This window comes from Boeremia exigua (assembly GCF_020726555.1).
Source record: "Boeremia exigua strain MPI-SDFR-AT-0100 chromosome Unknown C7974scaffold_4, whole genome shotgun sequence".
In the NCBI taxonomy this organism is placed as follows: Eukaryota; Fungi; Ascomycota; class Dothideomycetes; order Pleosporales; family Didymellaceae; genus Boeremia; species Boeremia exigua.
Window position 1 is genome coordinate 2,061,949 of NW_025763521.1, and position 24,460 is coordinate 2,086,408.

General features: G+C 55.8%; 13 protein-coding genes across 13 annotated transcripts; 8 read left to right on the top strand and 5 right to left on the bottom strand.

Moving 5' to 3' along the window:
- Positions 1 to 193: 193 nt before the first annotated feature.
- C7974DRAFT_390986 (uncharacterized protein) lies at positions 194 to 1,409 on the top strand. The gene is made up of 3 exons (XM_046141529.1): positions 194 to 300; positions 442 to 930; positions 983 to 1,409. Exons 2-3 carry the CDS (start codon positions 694 to 696, stop codon positions 1,307 to 1,309), a joined length of 564 nt encoding a protein of 187 aa, XP_045999386.1. The 5' UTR covers positions 194 to 300; positions 442 to 693; the 3' UTR covers positions 1,310 to 1,409.
- An 18-nt stretch (positions 1,410 to 1,427) lies between these two features.
- Positions 1,428 to 3,314, top strand: C7974DRAFT_155575 (uncharacterized protein). The gene is made up of 3 exons (XM_046135857.1): positions 1,428 to 1,829; positions 1,878 to 2,177; positions 2,228 to 3,314. The coding sequence occupies exons 1-3, from the start codon at positions 1,488 to 1,490 to the stop codon at positions 3,224 to 3,226; spliced, it is 1,641 nt and encodes a 546-aa protein (XP_045999387.1). The 5' UTR covers positions 1,428 to 1,487; the 3' UTR covers positions 3,227 to 3,314.
- Positions 3,315 to 3,543: 229 nt separating this feature from the next.
- On the top strand, positions 3,544 to 4,557 carry C7974DRAFT_411610 (uncharacterized protein; the record flags this gene model as incomplete). The annotated part of the gene is made up of 3 exons (XM_046143581.1): positions 3,544 to 3,805; positions 3,873 to 4,274; positions 4,331 to 4,557. 3 exons carry the CDS (start codon positions 3,544 to 3,546, stop codon positions 4,555 to 4,557), a joined length of 891 nt encoding a protein of 296 aa, XP_045999388.1.
- A 1,419-nt stretch (positions 4,558 to 5,976) lies between these two features.
- Positions 5,977 to 7,102, top strand: C7974DRAFT_155564 (Ser-Thr-rich glycosyl-phosphatidyl-inositol-anchored membrane family-domain-containing protein). The gene is made up of 2 exons (XM_046135856.1): positions 5,977 to 6,320; positions 6,374 to 7,102. The coding sequence occupies exons 1-2, from the start codon at positions 6,119 to 6,121 to the stop codon at positions 6,865 to 6,867; spliced, it is 696 nt and encodes a 231-aa protein (XP_045999389.1). The 5' UTR covers positions 5,977 to 6,118; the 3' UTR covers positions 6,868 to 7,102.
- A 2,594-nt stretch (positions 7,103 to 9,696) lies between these two features.
- Positions 9,697 to 10,940, bottom strand: C7974DRAFT_390992 (uncharacterized protein). Its single transcript, XM_046141530.1, has one exon. It carries the CDS (start codon positions 10,615 to 10,617, stop codon positions 9,841 to 9,843), a length of 777 nt encoding a protein of 258 aa, XP_045999390.1. The 5' UTR covers positions 10,618 to 10,940; the 3' UTR covers positions 9,697 to 9,840.
- A 325-nt stretch (positions 10,941 to 11,265) lies between these two features.
- On the bottom strand, positions 11,266 to 13,860 carry C7974DRAFT_155660 (WD40-repeat-containing domain protein). The gene is made up of 3 exons (XM_046135861.1): positions 13,552 to 13,860; positions 12,653 to 13,501; positions 11,266 to 12,606 (listed from the first exon to the last, which is right to left on the bottom strand). The coding sequence occupies exons 1-3, from the start codon at positions 13,693 to 13,695 to the stop codon at positions 11,458 to 11,460; spliced, it is 2,142 nt and encodes a 713-aa protein (XP_045999391.1). The 5' UTR covers positions 13,696 to 13,860; the 3' UTR covers positions 11,266 to 11,457.
- C7974DRAFT_390995 (ATP synthase E chain-domain-containing protein) lies at positions 13,849 to 14,730 on the top strand. Its single transcript, XM_046141531.1, has 3 exons — positions 13,849 to 14,120; positions 14,225 to 14,405; positions 14,461 to 14,730. Exons 1-3 carry the CDS (start codon positions 14,097 to 14,099, stop codon positions 14,523 to 14,525), a joined length of 270 nt encoding a protein of 89 aa, XP_045999392.1. The 5' UTR covers positions 13,849 to 14,096; the 3' UTR covers positions 14,526 to 14,730.
- A 311-nt stretch (positions 14,731 to 15,041) lies between these two features.
- C7974DRAFT_374756 (dynamin-1) lies at positions 15,042 to 17,661 on the bottom strand (the record flags this gene model as incomplete). Its single annotated transcript, XM_046140165.1, has 4 exons — positions 15,042 to 15,359; positions 15,407 to 17,011; positions 17,059 to 17,454; positions 17,563 to 17,661. 4 exons carry the CDS (start codon positions 17,659 to 17,661, stop codon positions 15,042 to 15,044), a joined length of 2,418 nt encoding a protein of 805 aa, XP_045999393.1.
- Positions 17,662 to 18,065: 404 nt separating this feature from the next.
- Positions 18,066 to 18,638, top strand: C7974DRAFT_155766 (uncharacterized protein). Its single transcript, XM_046135862.1, has 2 exons — positions 18,066 to 18,570; positions 18,619 to 18,638. The coding sequence occupies exon 1, from the start codon at positions 18,189 to 18,191 to the stop codon at positions 18,465 to 18,467; it is 279 nt and encodes a 92-aa protein (XP_045999394.1). The 5' UTR covers positions 18,066 to 18,188; the 3' UTR covers positions 18,468 to 18,570; positions 18,619 to 18,638.
- C7974DRAFT_390999 (Isochorismatase-like protein) lies at positions 18,299 to 19,848 on the top strand. Its single transcript, XM_046141532.1, has one exon. The coding sequence runs from the start codon at positions 18,761 to 18,763 to the stop codon at positions 19,721 to 19,723; it is 963 nt and encodes a 320-aa protein (XP_045999395.1). The 5' UTR covers positions 18,299 to 18,760; the 3' UTR covers positions 19,724 to 19,848.
- Positions 19,849 to 19,867: 19 nt separating this feature from the next.
- On the top strand, positions 19,868 to 21,024 carry C7974DRAFT_155613 (uncharacterized protein). The gene is made up of 3 exons (XM_046135859.1): positions 19,868 to 20,182; positions 20,233 to 20,261; positions 20,311 to 21,024. The coding sequence occupies exons 1-3, from the start codon at positions 20,059 to 20,061 to the stop codon at positions 20,953 to 20,955; spliced, it is 798 nt and encodes a 265-aa protein (XP_045999396.1). The 5' UTR covers positions 19,868 to 20,058; the 3' UTR covers positions 20,956 to 21,024.
- On the bottom strand, positions 20,985 to 22,347 carry C7974DRAFT_155637 (actin cortical patch SUR7/pH-response regulator pali). The gene has a single exon (XM_046135860.1). It carries the CDS (start codon positions 21,985 to 21,987, stop codon positions 21,094 to 21,096), a length of 894 nt encoding a protein of 297 aa, XP_045999397.1. The 5' UTR covers positions 21,988 to 22,347; the 3' UTR covers positions 20,985 to 21,093.
- Positions 22,348 to 22,738: 391 nt separating this feature from the next.
- C7974DRAFT_155771 (uncharacterized protein) lies at positions 22,739 to 24,157 on the bottom strand. The gene has a single exon (XM_046135863.1). It carries the CDS (start codon positions 23,843 to 23,845, stop codon positions 22,964 to 22,966), a length of 882 nt encoding a protein of 293 aa, XP_045999398.1. The 5' UTR covers positions 23,846 to 24,157; the 3' UTR covers positions 22,739 to 22,963.
- Positions 24,158 to 24,460: the final 303 nt, after the last annotated feature.

Here is a 24,460-nt window from a genome sequence, read left to right on the forward strand (position 1 = left end):
CTCAACTATACAAGTACTCACTGTCAATCAGCAATGGCAAGAACAGGATTTGGGGCGTTTCGCCTGCCGACGGATGCCCGGCCATGGGCTTTTATCGTCCAATAGAATGCATGCATGTCAATGTTACGTCTTTGTAGTCCCGAATCTATGTATGCTTGGTAGTACCACGTGCAAATTGAGCAGCTCCATTCCTCTCGGTTCCTAAAAGCCAGCGTGATTCGTCAGTCGAGGACTTACTGGTCACAAAAATGCCTCTTACTTCATGTTGTAAATACGGCATAGTCAATTTGAAACTGCACGGTAGGTATCTCGCTGCTCTTACATTTATCAACTTCTCTAGTACAGGTTTCTGCGCTCTCTTATCTGTTGATCAACTTACTTCTTCTCAGCTCCGCCTTGCCTTGAAGGACCTTGCTAGAAGTAGGCACTAACAACTTGTAGCCTATTCTATTGGCAGCATGGAGAGAATGGCTTGGTGTAAGCGAATGCGAAATGCAGATCCTACATCCCTGCACATCGCGGTTGTGGCGTTCTTAGCCTATAAGATGACGGTGACACATGTAAATACAGAGATTATAAGAGACGACTGAGTGCTATAGCAACAAGTGATCAGAGAACAACGAAGTGCTGCTTTTGCAATTTGAATCTTTTCCGAAGCTACAAATCTGGCGAGTCGCAACGTCCAAGTCTGCCATGACCATACAAACTATCGCAATTCACACCATCAGTGTGTGCGTCGGTTGCCTATCACTCACCATACTTGGTCTGGTCGCAAATGGTGTTGAACTGAAGGACCAACTCGAATATGCTGCACCTTCAGACTTGAGAAGTACTGGCTTGAGTTTGCTTTTCTGGCCTGCCTGCGGCGGCATCGTAGACTGCTGCCTCTTCCTCTTCCTCTGGTTGAAAACCCCCCTCCAAGATAGCGAAGTCAGTTTCCTATGATCTAGCTGGTTATTCTACGAGATGCTGACGATTATAGCGCAAGATCACAAAGAGATACCTTAACGCGCTTCTCTTTGTAGCTTCTTTCTTCTTCTTACGGCCGCTGATCGTGCTCATATACACCCCAGTCGATCATAGTGTGGAGGCATGGGCATGTGTATTATCGAATCGCGGTAGGGATGGCACTGCGGAGTCGCTTTGCAGAGAGTTACGAAGTGCGCGATTCTTATTGATTCCGCTGTTCGTGCTGGGTGTGATTTTCCTGGCGCTCGTTGCTTGGCTGAGGTTTGGAGGCTATCTAAAACAAACTCATTCAGATAGTGACACGACGAGGAACACGAGGTCAAACGATGTAGAGGTGTGATATTCGATACATGCATTGAGCCTCAAAGTTCCCGTAGTCTGAAAACGCTAGACCTAAATGGTGCTAGTGTGGAGCATGTCTCCACGCGACAGAGCTCTGCGACAACATGACGTTACATGACACAGAATCGCGTTTGTCCAATTGACGCGAATCTGGCCTTTCCTACAGACATCTGGACATGCCTATCAAGCACGTTCTCAATGTAGCCGAGGAGGCTGAGGAAGGATGGGCGAATTCATCTGCCCCATTCAGGCCTGCAAAATCTGGGGTCTGTGTTAACGAGAAGGGCGAAAGTGTAGGAAATGGTCTCTTCGCCAATGTAGATTTCGAGCCCGGACAGCTTTTGGCATCAATCAGGCGACCGATTATGGGCTCATTGGACACTGAGCGCTTACACGACACCTGTGCAAATTGCTACGTCTGGACGGAAGGCGCATCAACAGGTACAAGGACGTATGTTCCAGAGGGCGTCAAAGTTTCGAAGTGCGCAGGATGTCAAAGGTTCCGCTACTGCAGTAAAGTACGTGTAAATGTGCACCTATCGATCTCATTTGCTGACAAGCAACAGGCATGCCAGAAAGCTGCCTGGAACCGAGGTCACAAATACCAATGCAAAATATTCAAGAAGCTCGGTGATAGGGAGATTCCGAAGGCTGTTCTTGCATGCATGGATCTTCTAACAATGAAGAAGCACGACATAATACCGGAACAGGCGTGGGAGATGCTGCTCAGTCTGCCATCTCACATCGAAGACTTCAAAGCGAATGGGAACTACGGTAACATCGAGCTGATGGCAATGGGAGCAAGTCAGTTTTCTGTCACACAAGATTTGTTCGACAAAGACTTTGTAGCAGCCATGTACGCGAGGGTAAGCAAACATAACCTGCCGAACGAAGTATTGGGCTTATCTGGACACAGGTACTCACGAATTCTCTGACACTTATCACGCCTACACTTGACCCCCTGGGCATCATCGTAGATCCGATGCTAGGCCACTTCAACCACTCATGTGACCCTAACGCATACATCATTATGGATGGCGCCGAGGTGAACGTACGATCACTCAAGCCTATCAAGAAGGACGAAGAAATCTTCATCTCGTATATCGACACGACTAATCCCTACTCTCGTCGTCAACACGAGCTCAAACAACGATGGTTTTTCACTTGCAGGTGTGCCAAATGTCAGAAAGGCGCCACCCTTGAGGAAGACAAGTGGGCCATCGATAGCAATGATCTGCCCAAGGAGATGCAAGAAGCCGCCGAAATGATGACTAAGACCGAGGACTTCGCATCCGATCCAGCAAATTATGTCGGGAACTCGAAGATCGAGAAGTTCATCGCCGCGATCCAGGGCAAAGCCTATGCTGAATACGAGGCAGCTCAGCGCGCGACTCCAGAACAAGCAAACGAAATCATTGTGAATGGGATGCGCCTTTGTCACCAATCTAGTCTATGGCCAATTCATCGTCAACCGTTCGCTGCGCTTAGAGACGAATTGATCGTCAACCTGCTTGCAACGGGAGCGTACCCGGTGGCATGGGCACAATGCGCGAAACGCTACAAGCACATCCAACCGAAGCTCTACCCTGTACCGTTCCATCCTGTACGTGTGGTCCAAACCTGGCAGATGGCTATGTTGGCTGCTTATTTTGCTGGCGAAGAGGAGGGAATCGGGGCGCCCGGAGCAAACATGGGGCTGATCGCAATGATGCTCACAAAGCAGGTGCTCGACGCTTCGATGTTGAGTCACGGCCCGAATAGCGCTTTCACGAAGAGTGTGCAGAGCAAAGCGGATGAGATGAGTGAGGAACTGAAGAGGAGCCTAGGCGAGAACCCAAATAGAGATGTGATCAACAAGGAGCTTGAGTCGCAAAAGGAGATACTGATGGAGATGGGTGACTGGATCCCGTACTAGTGCCACTGCGTACGACCACGAGATAGTTTACCTAGGTACTATTGGAACCTCGAAAACATCGTCTGTGAAATCGACCGCTTGTGAGTATAATCAGTTTAAAGCAGAACTGACTAGAGCTTGTTGTCTTCCAGGGGTGTGCGAACCTAGCAACTTTCACGTTCACTGTCACTTGGCTGATGCAGCCCACCTTCACTCATTTCGGTGAGAAAACTTGCTGTTGGGTCTTGGCCCTGAGCAACTCTTCCTTGACCTCAACGATACACTCCACTCCCCACTGCACACCAACATCCGCCCTTACAACACTTGCGACAGTCAAGATGCCTCCAAAATCCGCTGCCAACGGCGACAACAAGGCAGGAAAGACGTACAGCGCTGATGTCGTCGCCGCGGTTCTATACGCCAGTGGTACCACGTCGCTTACCATGAAACACTACGAGTTGATGTCCTCTCTCGACGGCGTCAAGACTGCTAGTGCCTTCCAACATGACTTTCGTGCCGTCATCGCAAAGGCCAAGGAGCTGAAGACTCGTACCGAAAGCGGTGAGGTCTTCGAGCCTGTCCAGCCAACGACCAAGCGTGGTACGTATTGTTGTTTGTGTTGCGAACTTGCCGCCCTCTCACCTTCACCGTTGGCATGCCATCACAGCCTACTCTCACCTGCTTCACCCTTCCAGGCAGCCACAAAGTCTTCTTATCAAGCGGCCCACCCTCTTTCTTGACACTTCGTTCCACTTTGCTCTTTTGCATCTTCCTTTCTCTTCTCTACCACACACACCCTCTTCACAAAACAACGAGATGGCCAAAGCCGCCGACTCCACTGCTGGAGGCCAGAAGATGGTCTCGGCGGACTGCGTCGCTGTCTTGTTGATGGCAATGGGTCGTACTAGTATCTCCAAAGAGCAGCTCGACATGATGTCGGCTCTCGATGGTACTCGTTCATCCAGTAGCTTCGAACACCAATTTCGCTCCATCATCGCCAAGGCTAAAGAGCTCAAGAAGCGTGTCGAGGGCGGCGAAACATTTGCTCCTGTCACTGGCCTGAAGCGAGGTGTGCAATGTTTGCGACAGTAGTTATGGAGAGTTCAAAACGCTAACGACAACCAGGAGGCACCACACCCGCCACACCTAAGAAGCGCAAGGGCGATGATGCCGACGAGACGCCCACCAAGAAGCAGAAAGCTACTCCCAAGCCGCGTGGAAAGAAGGCTCAGTCTCAGCCCATCACTGCTCCGACTCCGCAGACTGCCGAAGATGCCGTCGACGATGATCTGCCCGCTGACATGGACGAGTTCATCAAAAGCGAGTTGAAGTGGGAGAGGGACTATGTTTAAGGTCAACGCTGGTACACCTCTTGAGCTCGCAAGGAAACGACCGCGGTTCAGGAGCTCTGTGACTACTTCTCTGACTTCGCTTTGAACTCAAAATCCCGGAGCAGCTGGATAAGGCATCTCTTTTTGTTTACTCTGGCGTCTATTTGTGAAGGCTTTCTTTCGATGGCTCTTCTCCTGCCCAGGTCTGTGGCATCTCTATGGCATCCGCCTTTGGCTTTTGTGACCGAGATGCCGTAATGCAGGGACCTCAATAGCGATTCAATCAAATGTCATTGCGAAAATCCACAGCATTAATACCTACAACGCATTGGCATGGTGATTGCCCGTGACGTGTATCGATAAAGAACGCGCCCATTGCATGGTACTATCCTGGCTTGGGTAGTGTTTGCTGACTCTCATCGCGATAGATCTTCTTGTGGACCATGATATCCCGGGGTCCTCGGAGCGTGCAGATGTGGGCACTCAAATGCCGTCCATGCAGGCGTCCACTCCCGGCGGCAGGACTCGGGTGGCTTTGCCCAAGCGCGAAGGGCGACTCTCTCATCGAATGTTCTTCGACCACTTCGATTCAACAAACAAATTTCCTTACAGTGGAGCCAATACCATCGCGAGTAAAATTACTCGGGCTAACAGCAAGGTTTCTAAGCCGTTTCGCACCGACCAATGCCGTCTCCACCAACAACAGTCCGCAGACCGCCGCTGTCCCAGCGGCAGATCCTCGTTCATAATCGATAGAGGGTGGGCATTAAAACAGCGAGAAGCCGCGCATCTGGCTTGGCTGGTCGGTCGATGACGTTGCCATCGACAAGCCATGAAACGGAGCGTTCGGTGGATTAGGCGCCCGAATGCGGAAGGCATGCGCTTGATGGCAAGAGAATGTTGCGTGCAGATACCCGCAACAACCGAGAACAATGGTGATCGTGTGCGCATTGCGTTGCACGAGGTCCGTCATCGAGGAAGATCGGCCGTGTGCAGCCATCGCTTTGTGCTCCAACGTCCGCTGCTGTGCGCCTTGTGTGTCCTGTCAAGGGAGCAGCAGGCTCAGCCCCTGAATTTCCCCAGATTATTGAGAGGCTTTTGTCTAGGCTTACCCTGGCTAGAGGAGAGACACGGGCGGCCGTTGGCGTACCTTTGGATGCGCCGGGATGCTCGACCAGGCTCCAATGGTGAGTGGTTCTGGCCGGCGCACACCTTTCCTACCTCGACCATAGAGGGGTGCGAAAAAGGGGCCTTCCAGGGGAATCCTTCTCTTAGCACCACGCCGATTGGTGCTTGACACCGACTTTCATTAAGCTTCAGGCTAAACCATGCCGCATCAAGGACCTAATTTTGCATTCCAGCCGTTGCTCTGGCGTTGTCCAGCCGGAAGCCCTCTGTGTAAAAGTCAGCTGCGCCCAGCCTTCACATAGGTTCTTAATCCCCAGGACATCGCCCACATTCTCTCCTTCATCTACCGATCGCTCCTCTCGCTGTACACAGTACCTACACTCGTTCTCTAATCCAACTACATACCCGTACAACACTTAATAACTACCTAATCAACCACCCCAACAAAATCAACATGCGTTTCTTCCAGATGGTCGCTTCCAGCGCTGCTTTCATCGCAGCTGCTCTCGCCCTCGAGATCAACCAGTACCCCACTGGAGGTGTCCGTGCCGGTCAGACCTACACCATCACCTACTCCCCTGCCGACAACACCCCGACCACCTTCATCCTCCGCAAGGGTCTGTCCACCAACCTCGGTACTATCGGTACCCTGACTAGTAAGTTGTATCACGTCTACTACTATCAAGTGTCATACTAACGGTTTAAACAGCCACTGCTACTGGAGGTTCTTACTCCTGGACTGTTGCCAGCGACCTCGCCGACGGTGCCGACTACGCTCTTGAGATCCAGCAGCAGGGCGAGACTCCCAACTACTCCGGCCAGTTCGGTCTGACCGGTGGCTCTGCTGCCGCCAGCTCATCTGCTGCTTCCTCGGCTTCCGCCTCTTCGGCTTCCGCTTCATCTGTCGCCTCGGTCATCTCTTCGCGCGCTTCGTCTGCCTCCGCTGCGTCTGCTTCGCTCTCCAGCCTGATCTCCAGCGCTGTCTCCAGCGTCCAGGCCACTGCCACCGGTACCGGTGCCGTCACTGCCAGCTCCAACGGCACCATCTCCTCCGCCACTCTCTCCCGCTCTGCTACCCGCACCTCGAGCTCTTCCACCGGCTCTGCCAGCATCCCCGAGAGCACTGGCGCTGCCAGCTCCCTCTCGTCCGCTCCTCTCGCGCTCCTTCTCGGTGCCGTCGGTGCTTTCGCTTTCCTCAACTAAGCGATCACGTCTAAACATTTTCATGTATTTATGCATCGGATATTTAGAGTCCTTGTTTTTGTTGATATCCTTCTAATGAGTTACGAGCGCCGCGGCGTTCGTTTGGGAGTGGGAGTGCTGTGCATTGCTTAGTCTAGTGCAGAGGGCCTTGTACAGTGGGCGGCAGACCAATGACACAATGAAACCATTATACCATTCAATCACGATCTTGTCTACCTATCAATTGATGCTTTTTAGCGATCTGCGATGGTCCGATGACTGCTTGATGATCATGCATAAACCCATGTCCGCATTGCTTTGCACACTCATCTTGAAACGCCCCGTTGCACAAAGATCGCCCTCGAGGCAGGTGTCATCGCATCAATCATGCTGCGTTCGTCATACGGTCACACAAAGGCGTCATTGTGGCAGTACTCATGGGGCGCTCGTTCTGCTCCCTTCGCAGCCTCACACAAGACAGGGACATCAAACCTCTCGTTTCTTTGGGATATACAGACGTCACTGAGCCAGTACTCAGCAGCGAACCAGGAAATCCGGAACCGACGCAAAACTCGTATCCCAACGCTCACCCGGTGATCACCCATGGTTCAGCATTCGTGTCGTGCTGGCTGCTGAGCTCCACAGCGGCCGCTTCTGCACCCCAGCCTTTTCTGCATGCACCCGCCTCGCATCACACAACCTCGCCCACCTTCCCATCTGATCGTTGCTTCGCCCTGCCACCACACGCAGACTCTTTTCGCGCGCCTGATCATGCACAAAATGCAATTGCGCACCCAACTCGATTAGGTAAATCGCCGCGCGCCAGGCGAGACTGTCTACGCGTCAATACTCGCTCGCGCGGCCAACACCCACCAGGCTTGGGTGTGTGGCGCTAGCGCAGGACCAGCCGTGATGGTCCACTGGCTCGCGTAGGGCTGGGGCTGGGTGGCGGGCGCGTTGCGTCTCCAGCTCCCTTCGATTGCACGAAACATGCCGCCGCGTCGCGTTTCGGTGCGAGACAGATGTCAAGTGCGAAGTACGACCGGGCGCGCCGGGGCTGAGGACAGATGTGCTGGGCGCGCGATGCGACGACAGTGCGACTCCAGCTCGACGACCGGTGAGCTGGGCGCCGTGTTTGGCGTGCTGCGCCTGTTGCGCGTTCAGCCGGGCTAGGCGTGGAGGCTCTTCTTGGTGGATTCTGAATAAAGACCAGTCAGAAGGACGTGGCAAAGGAAATTCTGCCGTTCCCGGCGGGGGCGGACTGTTGGGCCGATGGTGTACCAGAGGAGCATGTTCTTTGTGAGCTTGTTACCAGCGCCGTTTCTGGGATCCAGCCACACCAAATATTCGCACACCCAAGTCTAATGGCGTGCTGGGTGCCGTGTGTGTGCCTCTGGTTGGTGGTAACTGCTTGTTGCCTACTTACGCTGCCAGAGATCTGAAAATAGACATCAACACTGCCGTAGAGATGCAGGCTTAGGGCAGCTATGCAGACCGAGGCGGACTGATGCGCTGCGTACGGCTAAGTACTTTACTCCAGCTGTAACTTGAAGTTACGGTAGCATGGCAGGGTAGATGGTAGCCAAAGGCAGGCCATTAAGAAAGGTCACTGTAGAGACGTCGCCTCTGACGGCCAGAGAGACCCTTCAAAGCATTCGCCCATGACTTTTCTCGTTTCTTCTTGTCGTTGGCCAGGGATACTGGTTGATCAGATTTATTGAAAGTTACACAGAATTGACAACCAGAAAATCACTTACCAGGAAAACTTACTTGCCAGGAAACTTTGCTTGCCAGGAAACCTTACTTGCCAGGAGAACTTAGTGGCCAGATACACTTGACGACTCAAGAAACCCAGCAAGCAGGTACACGTTGCCACTATACATCGCACAACCGGATGCGCACAACCGGATGCGCTCAACGACAAGACGCACAGCGTTTCCAGTGGGGTGTAGTACTAACCGTTACCATACAGTCTTACGGCTTAAGTAAATGGGCAGTCCGTAGTGAAGGCACGAGCCGTAGCGTAGCCGCCCTGTCTTAGTCCGGGCCACTGTGGTTGGCCAGTCTACAGGAGTTGTAGTTGGCCAGTCTACGGGAGTAACAAGGCGAAATTTCAAATTGGTTCAAGTTTGAGTGCGCTCATATTGTATCAAGACATGCGATGTACAGGTTGTAGAGACGTCAGGACACGTTGAGTTGGCATATCCGATCGTTGATTCCCTGATTCTACTCGAGTGAGTAAGCACATTTTACTTCAATAAATGACTGCGTACCGTAGGTCGGTAGGACCCGCCAGTTCCGCCTACTGCTCGTCCAAATCTTACCTCTTACCGTAGCGTAGCTAAGCAGACCTTTGAAGCGCTGCAGACGCACTCAACAACCCCCGAGCATCAGCACGTAGAGTCTTGGGATAGACCCACTCCTCGCAGCATAATAGTGCTAGTGTTCGACTGAAGACACCGTCTACTTCTGTGTCGCAACGGTAGTACAATGGAACAACTCGCTGTCACTATTGGGTAGAGTATGGATAGGGGTCGTATATATGCATGTGGACTGATGATGTGTCGGATTAGGAAGAGAGTGTGCGATAGTACAGTGAATCAGTATCATGTGGTCTGCCGTTGATTAGTTTGGTCTCTTTCTATGTGTGTTTCACTCCTAAGCTTCGCACATGAAGACTGACGTTGAAGATGAGTGTTGAAGATGAGGAATGTACTCTTGACCAACGTTGGGGCGTTTGGATGGATGAGCTTTTTGACTTTCTTTGGGGGGGGGGGGGGGGGGGGGGGCAAGAAGCGATTGGATGCGTGGTGTGACATGGTTGGGGTGGATGGAATGAACATGATAGAATAGTTTGAGACGCTGTCCATTTGTGGCAGTGGACGGCATGGCTATCTTGTTTGAGTTTCAGGTTCCTCTTGTACACATATACATTCAAGACGTATAATTGTATGCTTTCATTTTGCGCGTTCATATCCATGTCCACATCCAAGTTTAAACAAACAACACCCCAGCAGCCCCAGCCAACGCCCCAGCAACACCCATCATCTTATGCTGCCCATTCACGCCCACCGGCGCCGCAGCAGCCGTACTCTGCACCGCAGCCCCCGTGCCGCTCGAACTCGCTCTGGAGCTGGACGCCGCCGCGCTCACACTCCGGCTCGACGCACTTGCGCTCTCACTCGCGCCGAGATCCGAGCTGGCCGCACTCGTACTCGCACTCCCACTGACACCCGCGCTCCCACTCCCACTCACCGCCGACCTCGTAACAGTAACCACCGTCCCCAACTCCGTCGGCAGCGTCGTACTAAACAGCCCCGTGATGCTCGGCACCGGCGCCAGCGAACTGCCCCCACCTAGCGTCGTCTGGCTCGCCCCCGGCCCCAGCGACACCGTGCTCGCACTGCCACTCCCCTGCGTCAGCGTCACCACACTCTGGCTCAGCGTCGCCTCGCTCCCCAGCGTGCTGCCCCCCTCGTTCGTAAGCCCCTGCACACTGCTGCTGCCCAGCAGCGAGTCCGTCTCGCCATCGACCTCGAAGGGCTGCGTCTGCGCCCATGTACTCTGGGCGCTCGTGATGCCGAGCAGGGAGAGCAAGGGCAGGAGGGCGGGGCGCATTGTGCCGCGTTTCGAGGTGGGGTAGAGCTTCCTTTGTCGCTGGGCGGGATGATTGGGTTGGTTGCGGTTCTGGAAGGAGAGTTTGGGGCGCAGAACGGGGTTGGTGGTGGTCGGTTGCAGGAGCTGGATTGTGGGGAGCAGGCAGCTTGCCATTGCGGCTTATTCTTATTAAGGTGTCTAGCGGCCTGGATACGCGGGGGTCGTCGTCAGCTCAGGCGTGCAGGTGGGCGGTGATTGGCGAGGTGGGTATGCGGAGCGTAGGGCTCGTGTTCGTTTATGGTAGTATAGTAGGTTGTTAGGTGGTATTGCTCAAGTGGACTCTGAGGACGCAATGGGAGCGCGCGCTGCCGATTTTAACATTCAGCATGCGCGCAGTCCTCTGGCGACCCCAGAATATTCGGACATCAGGGTTGCAGCCGCGACGCGCTTGACGTGCGGCATGGTGTGGGCATGGCGATCGGCGGGCGGGTGAGATGTGAGATGGAGGTTAGTGGGCGCTGGTTGGTGAAGGGTTCGGCTCTCCAATCCCTCCCGTGGAGATCGCCGAGGATCCGGGTAGTTGGAGCCGTACGACGCTGCTGGCCCACGAATGAACTTTTAGCTCGATAGCTATTAGGGCTTCGTGTTGATGCAAATGTGGTGAGAATCGTCGTGCGAGATCCTGGGTCTCACGTCAAGCGTGTTTCTGCTGTATCAGAACCAGAGCTCCAGCGTTTCTATTACAAGAAGTGAGCGATGAAGTAATCTGTGAGATCAGCAGCTATGCCTCGCTGACTTCACCTGTGTGCATGTCTCGGTTGCTGAAAATAGAGGACGCGAGCTTTACACACACTTTCATTTCTGGTTGGTAGTTCCGTCGTGCAGTGTGCGCAAGTCTATTTGAAAGCACAAGGGGTATGTTGACCAAGTATCGACTCCTCCAAAGAAACCCTGCTCCATGACTTGACCAAACAGACCGAGGTCGATGGGCACTCATGGTGGCGAAAAGCGACTCTACCTGCCATTGACGCCGTCGCCATGGCCCTCCAGCCGGTTCACCAGCTTCTTCACGCCGCTCCACTCTTCGTTCCTTGTCTCAACACCGCCTAGATCCTGGCCGACCTCGAAGACTGTCACGACGCCGTCCATTCCACCGACGGCTACGCGTCGACCCTCGGTCCTCTCCCAGGCCAATTTGTTAAGACTGCGGTTCATGTAGCCCATGCCTGTTGGCATGTTCGCAAAAGCGCCCCTCTTGCCGTCGCTCGGCTTGATGGACTGGACAGGGACTTCGGTGTCGACGTTGATGTCCCAGACTTCAAGACTGCCTGCACCGTCGACGAGTGCGAACACGGAAGGCTTGACTGGCGACCAGCGTACATCGTAGACGAGGTCTTCGCGCGCAATATCCAGGACCGGTGTGACTTGCTGTGTAGCACCAGGAAGAATGGCGTTGCCTGAGCCGGTGGCCGCTGGTGGACGGACCTTCCACAGCTTGACGCTCCAGTCCACACTGGAAGACAGGACGAGGTCGCCGAGATCGATTTGTCCCTTCGTGGGGTGGAAGTCCAGACTCATCACTGGAGCCGCGTGGCCGGAGTACTTGACTCGTCCGTCCACGCCTGCCTTCGCGCCTGCGCGATCGTAGCGGTGGCATGGATAGATGGAGCCCTCCTCTGTGCCGGCAAGGAAGTATGTTGGGTCTGATTGCGGGAAGGCGACACATGTAACAGCCATGTCGTCAGTCTTCGCCGGTGGTGGTGAGGTGAGCTCGAGGAACTCTTGCGGTTGGGTAAGCATGTCCACTGTCCAGCCACAGACGACACCATCTGTCGAGCAGGAGATGATGTTGTTTGCGTTTTGCGTTCCGACGATATCTATCGAGTAGACGGGATGTGTGTGCCCAGACCCTGTCAGCGGTGTTTTCTGCACCGGGGTGGACTTTGCACGAGTGTCCCATAGCAGGACCTGACCCGAGTATGCACCGCCGATGATGAGATTCGGGTGGAAAGGAGAGAACTTTGCAGTGAGGATGTCCGACTGGGCGTGGAATATATACTCAGGCCGGTCGTGCATGTGCATGTTCCAGACTTGTACCAAACCATCTGGGTCATGGGGAGCAGAGGGATTCTTTGTGTATGAGGCTAAGACAAGCTCCGGGAACTGTAGAATGTTAGCTGGGTCCAGAAAGACTGATCGAGCACAGTACCTTTGGCGAGAAGCCTAGATCCGAGATCATCCTCTTCTTGCTCCATCGATCGTCCCAGAACTGTGCGACCTCTTTGATGCGCCTGCCCTTCTTGCCTGCGCTGGTGCCGTAGCCCTCGTCCTCGTCGCCAATGTCTATGCCGTCGAGCGCGTAGTCTGCCAGAATGTCGTATCCAAGCTGCTGGTCCAACGCCCTCTCTAGCACCTTTGTGCTTCTCTCCACGAAGCCGATGAAGTCGTCCGAGTTCTCGACCGCGGTCAGCTCCTCGTTGGTGAGGGTCTTGAACGGGTAGTTCTCGTCTGAGCTCGCCACTGTGCCGTCTTGGGGCGCTTGTTGTGCGGTCTTGATCTCCTCCTCGATCTCCTTCCGTAGCTGGGCGCGGATCTCCTCGTCCCTCTCTTTCTGTCTCCGGCTCAGTCGCTTGCTGCGTGGTGACCGTGTCGGGCTCTCGTCGCGTTCTGTGTCGCTGCCTCCCACGCCTCGTGACTTCTGCGGGCTCCAGTCTATGCTTGCCTGCACGCCCTTGCTGTAGGTGATGACCTCTTTCTGAGTGTTGGCCTCGGCGGTGACCTGCCCGTCGCCGGCCGACTCGTAAACGGTGGCGAGCGGGCCAAAGGAGATGGTCTGCGACTCGCCATCGACCATGCGCGACTGTGCGGGCGACGCAGGCTCATTGTCGCTGCTGAGCTGTCCGGCGCTGACTACGGACGTCGGTCGCGTTGCGCGCACTGCTGGCGAGCCGGGCTGGGTCGAGCCGGGGCGGCGGTCGCCGAGGATGTTGTTGATGAGGCTGTCGACGTCGGCTCTGCGGTCGAGGTCCTGGCTGCGGCGCGGCGTGGGCGACAGCACCTGCGCAGCGGGTCAGTGTTGTGTATAGGTAAACAAAGCGGGCGGCGCACCTCGCCCAGCGGACTCGCCGTGCTGGACTGCCTGCCCGAGCCGGCCTGCTCCTTGCGCAGCTCGCGCTGCCGCTTCAGCTCGGCGAGCTTGGCCTTCTTCGCGAGGATCTCCTGGCGCCGCTGCTCAAACGAGGAGGCCTCCATGGTCGCGGTATGGAGTGTGGGGTGAGCTCGGGGCTCGTGGGCGCGCTGCGGCGATATGCAGGCGCGATTACGGGCTGTGTACGAAAGGCGTCAGATCCTACACCCCCCTCCCAGACATTGCCCCGCAGAGAAACAGAGAAATGCCGGCGTCGTTGCGAGGTGTGGTGCCCTCCTCCAGGTCGCCCTCTTAGTAAGGCGGCCCGTGCGCAGGTCGGGATGGACCGCAGGAATCTTGCGAACGAGCAGCTCCTCCGCCCACCCTCTTCTATCCGCCCCGACGCCGCCGTCACAACCCTCCGGACCTCGAACAGCGGTGCATCAGCCGTCGACGCCCCGGAATACCTGCCATTGGACACTCTCGAGCCGCCCCGTCGCAGCCGCACGCCCTCGCACGACTCACCATGTCTACCTCCGTCGGTGTCAACGTACGCTTCCTCCCCCGACGCGCGCTCACCCGCCGCTGCTACGGGCGTCTCGCGCTCCGCGCCGCCCTGGAACTGCAGCCCCGATGCTAACGCCGATGACGCAGGTCCTCCGATGGTCCGCCCTGGCGACCGGCCTCTTCTACGGCGCCTACACCCAGCTGTCGATATCCGCGCGTGAGCGCGTCCAGGCCGAGCAGAAGGCGTACAGCAACAAGGAGTCGCTGATCAGGCAAGCCAAGGCAGAGTGGGCCAAGACACATCCCCAGGAGCAGCCCGCGGCCTCTGGTACGTCCCCCGACCCTCAGATTGCGACGAGCGCTCCGAGCTAACGCTGCTGCAGCCAAGGCGAACTCGCAGGACCCCAACGCCGACCTGAACGCCGTTCTCGGAATCACAGAGAAATGAGCGTGTGAGCCGTAGAGCGTGGAATGTCTTTTCTTCTCCATCAGCATGGACGTAATGGCCGCCCGACGGCAGCCAAGAGGCGCGCTGCGGAAATCAGTCGATAGTCGATAGTCGGTGCGAGATATCAACCTCTTGTATTGTGTACCATCTGTACAGTATAGACGGCGGTTGGTCGCGATTTCAATATACATGCTTACTTTCAGCTTCGTCTGATTTGACACACGCCTCGCTACAACTCGCATCAAAAGCCGCGGTTTGAACTTGTGTGGTAGATTCTATACACGGTCCGTTGCTCGCCGTGCAAACCGAACTAGACTCAGGAGTAGAGTCCTCTAAACGCCCTGTCATCCAAGCCAACCACCCACCGCCCACGCGGTTGCCTGTCACCCGACAGAAGAGTAGAAATACGCGTACAGCAGGCCTCCCTCGCCCCACCTATCCACAGTGCGTGGCCTTAGTACGCCAACCAAAAGAGCATTTTGAATCCTACACGTAATATCCATACAGCGTTACATCTTACAACACCTCGCCCACAATCTTGGCCGCCTCCTTGTACGTCTTGAGCAGCTTCTCGCACTTCTCGCGCTCCGCCTTGATCGTGTCGTCTTCGTACAGCAGCTCCTGGAACAGGTCTTCCTTGTACAGGGAGCTGACGAGGCGGTTCTGCACGCCGTCCTTGGAGTGGTTGACCAACAGGTGCATAATGGCCTTTGGCACTTGGTCGGCAATCGTCTCGCGCACAATGTTGAAGTAAGAAGAAATGAGACGGCTGATGAGCTCCGTCTCCAGCGCTTCACGCTCTGTGAGCGCAGGAGCAGACTCGGGGTTCGAGGGCTATGTACGTTAGTGATGTGTAACACATGAGCAGACAATATACTCACAAATCCGCCCTGGACCTCTTGTATCGGGCTGCTTGGCTCGTCATCCTCATCGTTCATGTTGAACGTAGGTATCATTGGAGACGGTGCCTTAGGGTCGCCTCTCCTGATGCTCTGTGCAAAGCTAGGCTCGACGTGTTGGCTGACATGCCGACTGCCGGGTCGGTTGTCGAGTGTCAAAGCTGGGTTGTGTGCAGCACCGCCGTCTTTGCCAAAAAAGTAGTTCAAGAACCCATCTCGTGGGTTACCTGGCGGAGATCGGTTGCGGTTGTTGAGTTGACCTGAAATGCTGTTGTGAGAGCCGTTCATCAAGCGCCCGACTGCGGGCGACATACTACGGCTTGTTTGTGACTGGTGTTTCCTGAGCGGCATCGCCTTGTCGGCAACCTTCTGCGACTCCTCGCCATCCTCTGGGGTTTCACCGCCGTTGGCGCCGTTCAGCTCCTTGAGCCTCTTCTGTTCGCGCCTCTTACGCTCCGCATCCTGAATGGCCTTCTTCTCCCTGGCCTCCTTGTCTGCAATGACTGAAGACATGGCTGCGGCTGCGCCGAGGAAGTTGGGGTGATTTGTGTTGATATACGCTCGCTGGATGTCAATAAGCGAGGCAACATATGTCGAGCACGGCCCGAGCTGTTCCCTCAACAGATCTGATACAACTTCGATGAGCTTGCCTTGTAATCTGGGGTATCTGGTCAACTCAGTCGAGCCACATGTGTGGCAAATCTTGATGAGCTCCTCGTATACGAGCTCGACGCAGCGTTGACTGGGAATCTCGAGCAGCTTGATCTGCGGCTTAACAAGGAGGTCGAATGCCAGTTCAGGAACGAACAGGCTGGGTCGAGGTCCGGTAGAGTTTCGAATAGCAGTGCGGATGTCGAGGACAGACAAGTTCTGGGTGGGGTCAACCTGCTCGAGAGAATTGCCGAACACCGAGTTGAAGATGTAGTAGATTCTGGCACCACCGCAAAGCTCCTTGGTCGAGATCTCAGTAGAAGTACCATCAATGGAAGAGATGAAGGATGAGGCAAAACGGGTCATAAGTTGCAGAATCAGGGAGCCGCGGTGCTCTTTTCCTGTAAATGCCACATCTCCGTAGCTTGCCAGCTCCTGCTGTGTTTGTCCCATGAGAGTGTTCAGGCGCGCCTTGATATCTGGTAATCGGTCGCGAATATGGGACATGAGGGTCTGGTTGAGGCTCTTGGCCAGGAACTGAGTTCCACATCGGTTGGCCATGTTTCGGTAGGCTGGGTGATGCTTGAAAAAGTCGCGCTCGGCCTGTAGAGCATCCGCGAGAGGTCGCCCGCTCTGGATATCCGCTTGCGAACGGTTGACAATGCCGATGAAACCGAGCTTCAACGGGTACACACGTCCGGTCAGGATATCCATAGCATTCGTTCCGTGATCCATGAGATCCAACTTGGTAAGCACACCAATTGTCCTCTTGCCCATAGGATCGACATGGCGGGCCAACTTCAGTGCTTCCGAATTCACAAGATCGACGTTCGCGGGAGAGACGGCGAGAATAACACTGTTCGGCTTGGCGATATACTCGGTGATGAGAGTACGGGTTTGCTTCTCGATATCCGACGGTTGGTCGCCGATGGGTACCTGCAGCTGTTAGCGCCATGTCGTCCAAGGTAGATTCTGCGACGTACCTTTGTCAGACCAGGAAGATCGACAAGTGTCAAGCTGAGGACGTGTGGAGAATACACTTTCAGGTTGATCGGTTGCCTGTTGATACCCTTGTTGTTTCCTGCTATCCTCGCTGTCTCGGCCTCGATTTCGCGCCTGATCTCCGCAAAGTCGTAGAACCTTTTCCCGGGAATGTGCAGGAACTCTCCCCATTCCTGTTGTCCTGCTACGCTGGCTGGTGTGTGCGGCACGTGCACCTCATCGCCTTCCTCGGCATCCTCGCGCTCGCTCGGTAGGTTGATAAGCTGGAGGATAAGCGGTCGTCGTGTTACGATGCCGCTGCCTCGAGGGAGAAAGTCCCTGCCGACGATATTCTCGAGGACCGACGATTTTCCAGAGGACTGTGAACCAACAACAACCTGGAACAGTCAGTATTGAGATCTTCACAGGTCGTGAAGCGCAGCAGCAGAACTTTCGGCAGTGTCTGCTGCCGCATCGCAGATGCCTCGGCGGGAGGGGCAACGTACAATCTGGGGTAGATCGAGAGAATCATTCCCGATGGTGTTGAAAACAAGGTCCTGGAGCCTGTTGACGATGTTGAGGAGCTCCTCACCCAGCGACGCCATAACGCTGGTGGATGTGTGCGGTTTTGGAGTTCCTGGTAACTTTGGCGGCGTTCAGCAAGGTAAACAACAGCCTCGGTGGCTTCGAGATGGGTGCAGAGGTTGCGCAGGTGCAGGAGGTCGGTGCCGAGGATGTAGAGATCGCTTGCGCAGACGCGGTACCTGGATGCCTGCTGAATTGGGACTGAGGCTCGTGATAGAATTGTCGTCATTCGCCCAGGACCCAGGTCATAGTTGGAAGGTTGGAACGCCTCTAAGCACGTGACGTCTCCACAATCAAACATCCTCCCGGGGCCAGGCTACACTTCTCCTTAATTTCATGTCTCGTCAACATTCGCTTTGCATAAAGGAGATGTCGATAATAGGTATATCGGATGAAGTCCATGCTCGCGCGACAGCAAAGGCCGTCGCCATGACTTGCGACCGTCATACCAACATGCGCATGTGCCATTACAGACATGGCGCGTGCTGCTCGCTAACCAACAGCATTTCGCAGGCTGGATGATACGTCACGCACCCTGAGCGGTTGGATGACAACGGCGCCAGGTAGTCTTCACCGGACCGGCATTGCTGGTGCCGCAAGCATGTTGTTGTCCTTTTCTTGGGTCGGGTCGGTCGGGCAGTCGGGTATTATCGGTGGGCGGTTGACTCCAAAAGTCAAGTCACGAAAGTCACGGGCGCTTATCTCCACGACTATCAGCCTCAGCCTTATCTCGATCCAGCATTCGGTCAACAACGGTCACCACAAAACACGCTGCGATACCCCGGATTCTAGCCTCCGCATTCTTGCCGTCGCCTCTTATCTATGAAAACACTCTCTGATTGCTTCGGTTGAAGTGGGCAGCCCATGCTCAATGCAGCAAGTAGAGCTGCTAGGTCCTAACAACAGAGCAAACCGGGCAGTTATTAAAGGCAAGCGTTCATGAACGAAATCAGGGTCCCATGATCAACACCGCCCAGCTACAAGCTCCGAGGGAAGCCTATCACTATGATAAGGGCAGGTGTTATCAAACACCGCCCAACAAAGCGGTAAGTCTGTGCTCATTGAGGTCTCGGATGGTACAAAGGCGGCGCAAGTACTTAGACTTGTTGACCCTCTGGTATGCTCCTGCCATTTTCCAACTCTGCACCTACTCAATACGACACCTTCTATCCTTTGTCTACCTGCAGTCCCATTTCCCACAGCCCGACCATAAGCATCCGATCCCACATGCCTATGGCCTCCAAGACATTCAGTGAACTACAAGAAGAGGAGTACAATTCAACGACGGTTGGAACGATCAAATGCACGGCCCCAATTCCCTTCGGCGGTGAAGAGCAATGGCTCTACTTTCCTGACGATGGCAAATTTGACCTGTCGAGGGGATCAGAGAAGAGGATGATTGTTGAATGCGACAAAGAACGCCACAACCACACCGGGTTCATGTTCGATCCTGACAGTGCCATCCTGATTGTAGTCGACATGCAAAACTACTTCATCCACCCTCAGTACCGAGATCACGCTGCTGGTATCAAGGCTGTCGAGCCTACCTTGAGGGTCATTGAGCGGTGCAGGAAGGAGGGTGTTCAGATCGCCTGGCTAAACTGGGGCCTGACAGAGCACAACCTCAAGACCATGGCACCAGCAATCCAGCGAGGGTTCCACAAGACTCTGGGATGGCACGTCGGACTAGGCGCTCAGCTCCCCGGGAACCAGGGTCGTTGCCTCTTCAAGCGAACGTGGAACGCAGAGCTCTATGAGCCCTTCAAAGCGGTTGCTGAGCCTGGTGATCTATTCTTCGACAAGACACGCATGAGCGGGTTGTGGTCCACGACTGAGCCTCTCCACGAATATCTCCGCGCTGTCGATAAGAAGACGCTGATCTTCACTGGTGTGAACACCGATCAGTGTGTGTTCGGTACGGTGTCCGACGCGTACTCGTACGGTTGGGACTGTGTGTTGCTGGACGACTGCACAGGTACCATGACCGGATTAGGTGCTCAGGCTGTTGCCGAGTACAACATTGCACAGAACATGGGTTTTGTCACTGGAAGCAAGGAGTTTTGCGAGGCGATTACTGTTTGATATTTGATCATTTTCTGGCGGGCTGCGTTACAGGTGCGGCTGTCTGCTTTATTTCTCCCACAAGCGCATGCATGCGACTGCGTATACCCTCTTACATAGCATAATGCATCATGATAGATCCACCTGGTTGATGAAGCAGCCGTGACGTCCGTATTGGCCAATCAATGTTGACTGCTGTAATAGTTGAGGATCTGCGAAGTGACCCTGAATGACGACAAGGTGCAGGAGCAACATCAGTTTAGGAACAACCTCACGCGACGAATTTCCTCACCTACTTTCTACTCACCCTGGGTACAATCAAATAAAACCCGACCAGCAACTGTACTGAAAAATGTATGCACACATCTTGGTCGGCATTGCGAGCTTATCGCGGCTTTACGGAGCTGTGCATGCTCTGCCCACCGAGCAACAACCATTGCAATCGAATGGCTCTCCAGACGTCCAAAAAGTCCAAGCAGCGTACGTACCAGACGAATCGCTTCTTTCATCCCACCACCAACACAGCTCAGCCTCAGAGACGCCGAAATCATCCCCACAGGTACCTAAACCACGCCACTCCCATACTCCTCCCCCTCTAACCCACCCAGTCATCGACGACTTCCTCCCCAGCCTCACCCTGTCACTCTCCTAGAAACATCACTCCGCCGACCTCGGCAACACCCTCAACCCCAAACACCTCCAATCCGCACCCCACATCACCCTGCGCGAAGACACCAGCCCCGACACCACCACCCCACACCCAACCTACGTCCTCACCCTCACCGACCCGGACGCCCCCTCACGCAAGGACCCCAAGTGGAGCGAAATGTGCCACTGGATCGCAACCAACGTCTCCGTCGCGCCGCGCCACTTCTCCATCCTGCCGCTCCTCGAACACGGACTGGTGCAGCACGACAGCGAGCACAGCAGCGCTGATGATGTGGTCGAGTACAAGCCGCCGGGCCCGCCGCCGCGGACGGGAAAGCACCGCTATGTGTTCCTTGTGTTTGCGCCGCGGAATGGGACGACGGAGCCGTTGCGATTGGAGGCGCCGAGCGAGCGGCGGCATTGGGGGACGGGGGAGGAGGGGGGCGGGGTGCGGGAGTGGGCGGGGGAGAACGGGTTGGTGGCTGTTGGGGCGAATTTTGTGTATGCGGAGAATGACGAGCAGTAAGATTAATGGTCAGCGTGGTAGGGGGGTCTCGTTACATAGTGAGTGCAAGTTGTGTGGCGCTGTTCAAGGTTGTTTGTGATGTATATCATTCGTCTGTACATTATCGTGGATTACGTAGTCTCAAGCTCAAGGGGTATACAACTTGGACAGATACAAAAGAAACAAGGCCTCCCAATCCCAACGTCTAGTTCCATGCTGACTCTCTCCAACACTCAGCTCAACCGTGCTTAGCATATGTGGGCTGCTTGTTGTGTCTGCGTCCGATGCAGAACTCCACAACCCACGTCAACACAACAACAAGCATGAGCCCCGTGGCCGCCCACGTAAGGGCGAGGAACTTGCCGCCGTAGTGCGCCACCAAACCAATCTCATTACCCTTGTCGTTGATGATGTTGCTCGCCTTGACGATGACCGCCGTGACAAGCGCGCTCGCAAGGCCAATGGAAAGGAACGCCAGCACCGAGATGAGGAAGTTTACGCACGCGGACAGACGGCCGGAGAGCAGGACGGCGGCGGCGGCCGCCAGCAGCGCGACGAAGATGAGTGCGATAGCGATGCAGTACAGGACGAACATGGCGCCCATGAGCGCGTTGAGGGTCTTGATGCCCGTGTCGATGTCCTCGGGCCAGTTGAGGTCGTCGAGGGTGACGTCGAGGCCGGTGGTGCGGTTGAGCGCGTCCTCGATGATCTGCGTCGGGTCGAACTTGTACATGGCGCGGTTCTTGCTGCACTCGGTGACGTTCTTGCTGATGTCGCTCTCGGAGACGGTGGCGTTGGGGGCTTCGGCGGGGGTGTACTGGCCCTCGCAGTAGTTGAGCATGTGGGCGGAGTAGAAGTCCTCGATGCCGAGGCGCTGGGTGACTTCGCCGATGGCGTCGTTGACAATCTCGCTGCCGGTGTTGCTGATCGAGTTGAGCAGGTTGGTGATCGGGTTCGAGGTGTCGGTGGAGCGGGTTTCGTTGATGATGGTTTCGCCGATCATCGAGGTGTTGAGCGAAATGAGGTGGTAGTCTTCCATGAAGTCCTTCTTGTGACCAGCGAAGAGGCACAGGAAAGAGAGGATGAGTGCTACTGTGCAACAGAGCACTGGGAGGAGGGCTGTAAAACGCATGGTGGTGGATGTATTTCGTGTACTTTGAGAATGGCAGTGGAGTGGGCAGTCGCCTTATGATGTAGAGGAGGACAACGGCAAACCTCTGACTTGCAGCACAAAGCGATTGAAGAGATGAAGACAAACGTCAAAGGACCACAACAACGACAGCACATGTCAATCTTTATGCAACTTGCCTTTCACGCGGTGCGAGCATTCCAAGCTTGATTCGTGTTTCCATTCTTGCTTTGCATTCACGTCACTCAAGCCAGGGTTACAAGGCCCCGTCGAATCAGTCCATGCGGGCCAGGATACAGGCACTGCCACCCAACCTCAAGATCGACGAAATTTTGCGTTTGTATTGGCCAAAGGGGCATCAATGCGCACACCGACCATGTTGACGTGTAGGCGCTCTGACGGGCACTACGTCACTAGTCTGGGAAGCTTGCGCAGGGCTCTCAGCCTGTTGTTGCAGCCGCGCAGGGGTCCAGCAAGACGTGTTCTGCCGAGTGCAACCGAGCCCGTCGGATTGGCTGGCCAGGCGTGAGTGGCCACAGAAATGCAGGAAAAGGCGGAGGATTTTCAGAGCAGGCAGGTTGGCGCGACTGTGCCACGCAGCAAGATGGGGTCACACAGCCACCTGAGATACGAATCGAGGTACGAATCGAGGTACGCGAGCTTGTGGGACCTGGATGAAAATAGAACTCTTGAATAGTCTGCCCTTTGCGTCGTAATCTTCACGATGTCTGCTTCAAGTATATCAGCATGCTATCTCACGTCAAGCGAACGAATGGAGAAGAGAGGGTTGCTAGATGCACATTACGTGTATCAATGTCTATTGTTTGGGCCTTCGTCTAATCGTAAGGTCTCGTCTATCATAAGTGACCACAAGGAATGGTCGTCGTGAACGGGCATCCTGTGCCTCATGCTTTTGAGTGGCGTGGTATAGATGTTTGGTGTGAGTATGGTATACGCTTGCAGCGTGGTGCGCCCATGTCTACGATGGCGTCTTCTTTGTCTTGCCCGAAGGCCCGGTTGAGGGTGACTTGGACTTGGTGCCGACTGCGTCCTTGAAGGGCGAGTACGGCGCAGCGATCGAGTGCGGCGGAGCGCGGTGCCCATTTGCCAGCTTTGGAGGCTCGCCGGAGCCTGGCCACTTCTTCTGCTCGTCGTGCATCTTGTTAAGGGGCTCGCCGACGATGTGGTACTTTGCCCACTCGATCGGCGGGCACCGCACCACGTTCTGCGGCTGCGGTATCGCAGGGAATTTGGGCGTTGTCTTGTGGTCTACGTTTACAGAGTCTTTGCGCGCAGCTCCCGACTGCTGGCCGGCGGTGGTGTCGTCGCTGCTCTCGGCCATGTCGGCGAGCCCGGCAAGCGTGGGCGTGAGGACGTCGTGGTGCGCGCCTGCTGCCTGGGCGCGCTGCGCTTGCAGGGAGCGCATGAAGCTCTCTGGATCCTGCACGGCGGCATGCTTGAGCTCTTCCAGCGCCTTCAGGTCGCGCTTGCTCTTCTCGCGCTGGATCTGCAGCAGCGAGATGGCCGACCGCAGGGCGATGGCGTCGGGGTTCTCGCTCTCTGAGATGGGCACCGACGGCGGCTTCTGGCGGAATGTCGCAGGCGCAGGCGCAGGCGCAGAGGCGGGCGCAGAGGCATGCGCAGAGGCATGCGCAGGGCGTGGTGGGGGGTCGTTGCGGGGCCGGGAGTCGGAGCGCTCGATGGGAGCTAGCTGGGCAACCGTCGCGGTGGGCGTGATGGGGGAGACGGGCGGCCGGTCTGAGGTGGGCGACTCGGAGCGCTGCTGCGAGGCTCCCGAGGTCGACGAGGCGTCGCTCGAAGAAGCCGGCCGCAGATCCGTGTTGACCAGCAGCGCAGGCATGGCGGCTGAGGGTGTGGACGTCGCGGGTGCCCAGGAGTCCAGCGCGCAGTAGCGATCGCCACGGCCACGAGGCGGAGGGGCGGAGGCCGGGGCGCGCTGAGGCCTGCGGGCTCTCGGTGGGGCGCTGGGGCGGCAATGCGGCGCTGCTCAGATGCGCGCCTCGGCTGTGTGTGCCATGTTGGTTCGAGAGCGCGCGCGGGTTGAGGTGCGACAGGGAGGAAGGCAGCGCCTGCACTAGGTCTGTTCACGAGAACGGTGGGGGCTGCAGCAGAAGAAAGTGCATGTGGCTTGGCCTGGCCGGACCTGCGCTCTCGGAGCGACGCTGCTCGTTGACCTCGTCAACCATCACTCGGAGCGCCACGGCCATGGCGGCCTCCCATTCCCACTGCTGTTATTGCACGCCACAGTCGATTGGCTGCTGTGCCCGTGCTGCACACTCGCGCTGCGGCCAGGTGTTCACCGCGACTGCCTGTTCCGGCAGGACAGCATTCATTGCTCTAGCTCTACATAGCGAGTACATGTCACCGCGGCTCTCCCAGACCCCGCGCAGCCCGCCGCGTAGTCCGAGGCGCGGCTACGACCTGTCCGTCGTGGGCGAGAGCGTCCAGACAGTGG